This window comes from Lampetra planeri, unplaced genomic scaffold (assembly GCF_965212315.1).
Source record: "Lampetra planeri unplaced genomic scaffold, kcLamPlan1.2.h2 scaffold_229, whole genome shotgun sequence".
NCBI lineage: Eukaryota > Metazoa > Chordata > Hyperoartia > Petromyzontiformes > Petromyzontidae > Lampetra > Lampetra planeri.
The window spans coordinates 17,501-27,195 of NW_027615061.1; the positions used below are offsets into that span (position 1 = coordinate 17,501).

A 9,695-nucleotide genomic window follows, 5' to 3' on the forward strand; every position below is an offset into this window, starting at 1 on the left:
CTCCTGGCCAAACCCCATTTGGCGGAGCCAGGAGATTGAATTTTAACCCTCGGGGCTCCTCCAGTAACAACGAAAAACCATTGCGGATGGCCACGTGGAATGTTCGAACGCTCACTGCGGAGGAGAGGCTGCCACTCCTCTGTCGGGAGCTGGACCGGTACCGCCTGGATCTCTGTGGCATTCAGGAGGTCCGGTGGACCGGTTCTGGCTCCTGCCACCATGAGGGGTGGACAGTCCTCTACTCGGGGCAGGAGACTGCCAAACAACAGGGTGTGGCTCTTCTTCTGAACAAAAGAATGAAGGGGACGTGGGAGCGTGGCGGTGAGGTGTGGGAAGCTGTAAGCCCCAGGATACTTTGGGCTCGCCTTCCCATCAACCAGAGGCGAGGAGTGGTGGTCGTGGTTACTTACGCCCCCACCGAAGACGAACATCCGTGGAGGGATGCAGGCAAAGCCGATGAGTCAGACGCTTTCTATGACCTACTGTCACAGGTGCTGGCTAAAGTGGCCACTCGGGACAGAGTCATCTTGTTGGGTGACTTCAATGCCCGAGTTGGTCATGATGCTGGCACCTGGTCTGGAGTGATTGGAAGGCATGGGCCAGATCAGCTCAATAACAACGGTAGGAGGCTGCTAGATTTCTGTGCAGCCCATGGGCTTGTAATTACCAACACGCTCTTCCGGCATCGGCGCATCCACACAACATCATGGATGCATGCCGGGTCCAAGCAAGAACATCTGCTGGACTACGTAGTGACGGACCAGCGGATGCGAGCCCATGTCCTTGACACCAGGACCTACCGTGGAGCTGATCTGCCCTCTGACCATCGACTAGTCATCTGTAAGATGCGCCTGCCATTCTTCCACTCCGGTGGTGGGTGTACACCCAGGATCCCATTCCAACCAAAAGTGGCCTGGTCTAAGTTAGCTGATGAAAGTTGCAAGCGAGAATTTCATCATCGCTTGCAGCTGGGGTTGGCATCGTCCCCCACTCCACCTGATGTCGAGGGTAAATGGGCGAGGTTTAAGACTGTGACTCATGCAGCTGCAATGGCTGCTTTGGGTACGCGGTCCAGACCTCCCCGGGAACCCTGGCTGACGGAGGAGGTGTTCAGGTTAATTGAGAAAAAGCGACAGGCCCACTCTCATCGCCTACAGCATCCCACGTCAGAGAATGAGGAGGTTTACCGCAGCCTTCGCTCGGAGGTTCGGAGAGCCGTAAGGCGCTGTAAGGATGGGTGGTGGTCGCGGGTTGCTGAGGAGATGGAGTCTGCCTCAGTGGCCCGCGATCACAAATCACTATTTAACTCCATCAAAAAAGTAACCTGCAGCGCCACACCTATTACCATCATTAGAGGAAAAAACGGTGATCCAATCTCCGACCCCCAGGAACAGGTTTGCAGATTTGCTGAGCATTTCTGTGAGGTCCTGGGGGAGGGAAAATCTCTCAGCCAGGAAAACATCATGGCACAAAGTGGGGATAACCCTGCTGAGGCTGCGGTGCCTCAAATATTGGAAGAGGTCACCCCCTGTGAGTGGCTGGCTGAGGTACCGGCTGTTGAGGAAGTACTGAGGGCGATCCGGAGTCTGAGACCAGGGAAGGCACCGGGCAGAGATGATCTCCCAGGCGAAATGCTGAGGGAGGGTGGCGTTTGTGCACAGACTGCCCTATATGACATCATAACAACAGTCTGGACCACTGGACGGGTTCCGCAGGACTGGAAGGATGCCCTGGTGGTCCCCCTCTTTAAGAAGGGGGACCGCACAGACTGTAACAACTACAGGGGCATCTCACTCCTCAGTGTGCCGGGTAAGGTCCTGGCAAGGATTATTCAACATCGCCTTGCTAGGCATGCTGAGGAGAGGCTTGCGGAGCCCCAATGTGGTTTCAGGAAAGGGCGGTCCTGCACAGATGCCATATTTTCTGTCCGTCTGCTACAGCAGAGGTGTAGGGAATTCCAAAAAGACCTACATCTCTGCTTTATTGACCTGGTCAAGGCCTATGATACCATCAGTAGGACTGGGCTCTGGGTTGTTCTTCGTGCTTTCGGAGTCCCTGACCCTCTGCTCACGATCATTAAGGACCTTCATGATGGTGAGCGGGCCCGGGTAAAACTACGTGGCCGGGAGTCGGAGCCTTTCCCTGTACACCTTGGGGTGCGACAGGGATGTCCTCTGGCTCCCACATTATTTAACATCTATTTCGACTGCGTAGTTCGTGAAGCCTTCAATAGCTGTACCGGGGGAATTACCATTTGGTACAGATATAATGGGAGGCTGATCGACGCCCGGGTGCGATCAAGGGATGGCTCCCTATTGGTCAACCACGTTATGTATGCCGATGATTTGGTAATAGCTGCTCATTCAGAAGAGGAGTTGGAGACGCTGCTGCTGAGGCTGGAGTGTGCCACTAAGAGGTGGGGCCTTACCATCAGCCCCACCAAAACTAAGCACCTGCCTGGGTATTTTGTACCATCGGGCACTCCGCCCCCACAACTCCCAATCGGTGATGGGGCAGTTGTGGAGAGAGTAGAGAGTTTCCCATACCTGGGCAGTGTGCTCATGACCAGCTCCAGTTTATCAGCAGAGGTCTCACTCCGAATCAGTCGAGCGGCAATATCTTTTCATCGGTTGCGTAACGCTGTGTGGAAGCTACCTGGTCTGTCGCTCCGCACGAAGCTTCAGGTCTTCTCGGCCACGGTCATTCCCTCCCTTCTCTACGCTTGCGAAACGTGGACCCCCCTAGTGGAGCATCTTCGCCGGTTGGAAACATTTAGGCTGGCCTGCCTACGATCCATCCTGGGTTTGACCAGGCTGGATTGTGTGAGGAGCTCACAAGTCCTTGAAAGATCTGGGCAAAGTCCCATCAGTGAGCTCCTCCGGCAGGCAAGGCTGCGTTGGCTGGGTCATGTAGCCCGCATGCCCAGCCACCGCATGCCTAAACAGCTTTTGTTCGGCCGGATCGAGGGGGCTAAACGGGCGCGGCACGGGCTAGAGAAGAGATGGAGTGATGTGGTACAGGAGGACGTGGAGCTGAGTGGACTTGCCGATGACTGGTACCAGCGGTGTCAAGATCGGCCTCAGTGGAGGAGGCTCGTGAAGGACGCTACTGGGCAGTTGGAGGCAGTCGCCCTCCAACAACAACGGAGGGCGGAGGAGCGACGCTCACAACAACGAGCGGAGCGCCGGGTGGCTAAAGCACAGCAAGTTGGCACAGTAGGGGGCACAGGTGGTGCATCAGCCAGTCATCTCGGTCATCTCGGTCAGTCGACCCGTGGCACCTGGGTCTGCCCCGTGACCTCCTGCCAGCGGGCGTTCGACACTTCACGTGGCCTCAAGGTGCACATGGCCTGGCACAAGCGTCGTGGTGACGTCACCGCCACTTAGTGGCGAATGGCGGTTGTTGTTGTTGTGTGTGTGTGACTGTGTGACTGTGTGTGTGTGTGTGACTGTGTGTGTGACTGTGTGTGTGTTTATGTCTGTGTGTCAGTGTGTGTCTGTGTGTGTGTGTGTCTGTGTGTGTGTGTCTGTGTCTGTGTGTGTCTGTGTGTGTGTCTGTGTGTGTGTGTCTGTGTGTGTGTGTCTGTGTGTGTGTCTGTGTGTGTTTGTGTGTGTGTCTGTGTGTGTTTCTGTGTGTGTTTCTGTGTGTGTCTGTGTGTGTGTGTCTGTGTGTGTGTCTGTGTGTGTGTCTGTGTGTCAACAGTCTGTTTAGCCTATAAGGGGGATCTTTGTCTTTTGTGTCAACAGCTTCATGGGTGCTCGTTGTTGTTGTTGATGCGGTTTTTGTTGTTGTTGACGTGGTTGTTATTGTTGACATGGTTGTTGTTGACGTGCTTTTTTACTTGGTTTTTGACGTGATTGTTGACGTTATTGTCGTGGTTGTTGTTGACGTCGTTGTTGTTGTTGACGTCGTTTTTGTTGTTGTTGACGTGGTTGTTGTTGACGTGATTGTTGACGTGGTTGATATCGTGGTTGTTGACGTCGCTGTTGTTGTTGATATTGTGGTTGTTGTTGACATCGTTGTTGTTGACGTCGCTGTTGTTGTTGTTTACGCTCAGAGCCCGGCGTTCTACAGCTGGTACCCGACGCGCGACGCCGCCGCCGCTGCCGGTAGCCACCACCACCAGCAGCAGCAGCAGCAGCCGGCCCCGCCGGTGTCACCGGCACCGTCCTACTGCCACCTGGAGGTGCCGCCGGCCTACGAAGACGTTACTGGGACACAGCACGTGGGTGAGGAACGCTCACCAACACCACGCTCACCACGCTCACCAACAACACGCTCACCAACAACACGCTCACCACGCTCACCACGCTCATCAACACCACGCTCACCACGCTCACCAACAACACGCTCACCAACAACACGCTCACCACGCTCACCACGCTCATCAACACCACGCTCACCACGCTCAACAACACGCTCACCAACACCACGCTCACCATGCTCACCAACAACACGCTCACCAACAACACGCTCACCACGCTCACCACGCTCATCAACACCACGCTCACCACGCTCAACAACACGCTCATCAACACCACGCTCACCACGCTCAACAACACGCTCACCAACACCACGCTCACCATGCTCACCAACAACACGCTCACCAACACCACGCTCACCATGCTCACCAACAACACGCTCACCAACACCACGCTCACCATGCTCACCAACAACACGCTCACCAACAACACGCTCACCCACGCTCACCACGCTCATCAACACCACGCTCACCATGCTCACCAACAACACGCTCACCAACACCACGCTCACCACGCTCATCAACACCACGCTCACCACGCTCAACAACACGCTCACCAACACCACGCTCACCATGCTCAACAACACGCTCACCAACACCACGCTCACCATCTCACCAACAACACGCTCACCAACAACACGCTCACCACGCTCAACAACACGCTCATCAACAACACGCTCACCACGCTCATCAACACCACGCTCACCACGCTCACCATGCTCACCAACAACACGCTCACCAACAACACGCTCACCACGCTCACCACGCTCATCAACACCACGCTCACCACGCTCACCATGCTCACCAACAACACGCTCACCATCAACACGCTCACCACGCTCACCCACGCACATCAACACACACGCTCACCACGCTCAACAACACGCTCACCACCACACTCACCACCACCACCACGCTCACCACCACACTCACCACCACCACGCTCACCCCCCCCCTCCCCCCACCTCCTCCCCCCTCCCCAGAGCTCACCAAGCCCCCACCCTACAGCGAGTGCGTCGTGGATCTGGAGTCTTCACCGGCGCTGCTCCTGGCTCGGACAGCTGCCGGCACCCGGCGAACTCTCGCCGGCGGCACCGGCGGGTCGACGGGGACGGCACCGCAGCCCACCGTACACCCCACGTGACGTCACCCCCGTGACGTCACCGCCACCACAACCGCCGCCTTCGCCACACGACGAACCACGAGGTGGTCGTGGTGGTGGTGGCGGGTGGTGGTGGTGGTGGTTGTGGTGGCGGTGGTGGCGGTGGTGGTGGTTGTGGGTGGGTGGCGGTGGTGGCGGTGGTTATAGCGGTGGTGGTTGTGGAATCACCGGTGCCCATACGCCGGTGGTGACCGCGGCAGCGGCAGCAGCTAGGGGAGGCCCCGTTTACTGCGCTGTGAGCGCGCGTGTGTACGTGTGGTGTGTGTGTCTACGTACGTGTGTGTGTACGTGTGTGTCTACGTGCGTGTGTGTGTACGTACGTGTGTGTACGTACGTGTGTGTGTACGTGTGTGTGTACGTGTGTGTCTACGCGCGTGGTGTACGTGTGTGTGTGTGTGTCTACGTACGTGTGTGTCTACGTGTGTGTGTACGTGTGTCTACGTGCGTGTGTACGTGCGTGTGTACGTGTGTGTGTGTCTACGTGTGTGTGTGTCTACGTGTGTGCGTGTGTGTGTGTCTACGTGTGCGCGTGTGTGTGCGTGTGTGTGTGTACGTGTGTGTGCGTGTGTGTGCGTGTGTGTACGTGTGTGTGTGTGTGTACGTGTGTGTGTGCGCGGTGTGCACGTGTGTGTGTACGTGTACGTGTGCGTGAGTGTGTGTGTGTGTGCGTGCGTGTGTGTGCGTGTGTGTGCGTGTGGTGTACGTGCGTGTACGTGCGTGTGTGTGTGTGCGTGTGTGTGTGTACGTGTGTGTGTGTGGCGCGTGTGCACGTGTGTGTGTACGTGGTGCATGTGTGTGTGTGTGTGTGTGCGTGTGTGTGCGTGTGTGTACGTGCGTGTACGTGCGTGTGTGGTGTGCGTGTGGTGTGTGTACGTGTGTGTGTGGTGCGCGTGTGCACGTGTGTGTGTACGTGTGCATGTGTGTGTGTGTACGTGCGTGTACGTGCGTGTTGTGTCGTGTGTGTGTACGTGTGTGTCGTGTGTGTGTGTGCGCGTGTGTGGTGCGCGTGTGCCCCCACAGTTCGTTCGTCCGACGGGCTCTGCGCTGCCGTGTAATTATCGTAGAGAGTCGTGGTCGTAATTATTAAGAACAAAAGATTTGTATAAAAAAACTGAAAATCATTCATTAAATAAACTCTGTGGGCAGTGGGGACTTTCCCGCCTCACCCCACCCCCTCCCCTATGAAGGAGGGAGGGGGTGGTGGGGGGGGTGGTGGGGGGGGGTGGGGTGGTGGTGGTGTGAGTTGGGGGGTGGGTGGGTGGGTGGGGGGGTGGGTGGTGTGGGTGGGTGGGTGGCGGGTGGTTGTGGTGGGTGGGTGGGTGTGGTGGGGTGGGGTGGGGTGGGTGGGTGGTGGTGTGGGTGGGTGGTGGTGTGGGTGGGTGGGTGTTTGCCATCACTGTGGGTGGGTTGCCACGTTCGCGTCGCGAGGGTGAGATTGGCGGTGGATAACTTTGTAGCTCGGATGTGGCCAGTGAAAACGACCACCCGTGCCGTGCAGGGTAGCCCCCCATGAGCCGGCTCGGCTCGGATGTGGCAGTGGAAAACCACCACCCGTGCCGTGCCAGGGTAGCCCCACATGGGCTGGCTTTGGCTCGGGTGTGGCCAGTGGAAAACCACAACCCGTGCCGTGCCAGGATAGCCCCCCATGTGCTAGCTTGGCTCGGGTGTGGCCAGTGGAAAACCACCACCCGTGCCGTGCCAGGATAGCCCCCCATGGGCTAGCTTGGCTCGGGTGTGGCCAGTGGAAAATCAACACCCGTGCCGTGCGAGGCTAGCCCCCCACTATGAGCCGCAAAGTGTCGTCACTGTAAGTGTCACGTGGGGGGTCTCGTGGGGGTCAATGTGGGGGGTCTCGTGGGGGTCATGTGGGGGGTCACGTGGGGGTCATGTGGGGGGGTCACGTGGGGGCGCTCAGAGCCCCGGGGATCCGAAGTCGAACTGTGCCACTGTCCTGCATCGACCACCACCACAACCACCATCACCACAACCCACGACCACCACAACCCACCACAACCATCACCACAACCACGACCATCACCACCACAACCATCACCACCACAACCATCACCACCACCACAACCACACATCCACCATAATCAAACCACCACAACCACCATCACAACCACCTACCACAACCATCACCACAACCACCATCACAACCACCATCACCACCACGACCACAACCATCACCACCACAACCATCACCAGCCACAACCACCACAACCACGACCACCACAACCACCATCACCACAACCACCACCACGACCACACCACAACCATCACCACCACAACCACCATCACAACCATCATCACCACCACCACAACTATAACCACCACAACCACGACCTCACAACAACCACCACGACCATCACCACAACCACCACGACCATCACAACCACCACAACCACGACCACCACAACCACGACCACCCATGACCACAACCACCACAACCACCACCACAACAACCACGACTATCACCATGACCACAACCACCACAACCTTGACCACTACCACTACGAGCACCACAACCATCACCACGACCACAACAACCACGACCACAACCACACCAACACCATGACCACCACAACCACCACTACCTCCACGACCACCAGCACAACCCGACCATCAAAACCATCACCACCACAACATCACCACTACGACCACCACCACAACCCCACTACTACCACACCCACCACAATCGAAACGGGAACTTCATCATCATCGTTGTTGTTGTGTTGTTGTTGTCGTCTTTGGTACCGGATGGAGAATCCGACAATCTGTAAAGCTCTTTTCTCCGTCACAGAATGGCTCAGTAAAGTGTGAAGGAGTGGAAAGTGATGGTGAGAGAGAGACGCAGACTACAAATATACAGCAGGGGTAGAGATCGAACCCACGACCTCCTGTAGACCAGGCGAGGTAGTCAACATTCTCCCAGGGATGGAATCCACGACCTCCTGTAGACCAGGCGAGGTAGTCAACATCTCCCAGGGCTCGAACCCACGACCTCCTGTAGACCAGGGCGAGGTAGTCAACATCTCCCAGGGATGGAACCCACGACCTCCTGTAGACCAGGCGAGGTAGTCAACATCTCCCAGGGCTCGAACCCACGACCTCCTGTAGACCAGGCGAGGTAGTCAACATCTCCCAGGGCTCGAACCCACGACCTCCTGTAGACTAGGCGAGTAGTCAACATCTCCCAGGATGGAACCCACGACCTCCTGTAGACCAGGCGAGGTAGTCAACATCTCCCAGGGATGGAACCCACGACCTCCTGTAGACCAGGCGAGGTAGTCAACATCTCCCAGGGATGGAACCCACGACCTCCAGTAGATCAGGCGAGGTAGTCAACATCTCCCAGGGGATGGAACCCACGACCTCCTGTAGATCAGGCGAGGTAGTCACCATCTCCCAGGGATGGAACCCACGACCTCCTGTAGACCAGGCGAGGTAGTCAACATCATCCCAGGGATAGAACCCACGACCTCCTGTAGACCAGGCGAGGTAGTCAACATCTCCCAGGGATGGAACCCACGACCTCCTGTAGACCAGGCGAGGTAGTCAACATCTCCCAGGGCTCGAACCCAACGACCTCCTGTAGACCAGGCGAGGTAGGCAACATCTCTCCCAGGGCTCGAACCCACGACCCTCCTGTAGACCAGGCGAGGTAGTCAACATCTCCCAGGGATGGAACCCACGACTCCTGTAGACCAGGCGAGGTAGTCATCATCTCCCAGGGATGGAACCCACGACCTCCTGTAGACCAGGCGAGGTCAACATCTCCCAGGGATGGAACCCACGACCTCCTGTAGATCAGGCGAGGTAGTCAACATCTCCCAGGGATGGAACCCACGACCTCCTGTAGATCAGGCGAGGTAGTCAACATCTCCCAGGGATGGAACCCACGACCTCCTGTAGACCAGGCGAGGTAGTCAACATCTCCCAGGGATAGAACCCACGACCTCCTGTAGACCAGGCGAGGTAGTCAACATCTCCCAGGGATGGAACCCACGACCTCCTGTAGACCAGGCGAGGTAGTCAACATCTCCCAGGGATAGAACCCACGACCTCCTGTAGACCAGGCGAGGTAGTCAACATATCATAGCCACCGTGGTGATGATAAGAGAGAGACGCAGACTCCAAATATACAGCAGCAGGGGTAGGGATCGTCAGTGTCACGGGATAGGGAGAGAGACACGGGGAGGAGGGAGACACGGCGGGGGGGAGGGAGACACGGGGGGGAGGGAGACACGGGGGGGAGGGGGGACACGGGGG

At 57.2% G+C, this 9,695-nt stretch overlaps 1 protein-coding gene across 1 annotated transcript in view; it reads left to right on the plus strand.

Moving 5' to 3' along the window:
- LOC144740544 (uncharacterized) overlaps window positions 1-5,405 on the plus strand; it is an 11,399-nt gene extending 5,994 nt beyond the window's left edge. The window contains exons 4-5 of the mRNA XM_078623383.1: window positions 4,058-4,229; window positions 5,245-5,405. Of these exons, the coding sequence (XP_078479509.1) occupies window positions 4,058-4,229; window positions 5,245-5,405 (333 nt within the window). The remainder of the gene's footprint in view (window positions 1-4,057; window positions 4,230-5,244) is intronic.
- Window positions 5,406-9,695: the final 4,290 nt, after the last annotated feature.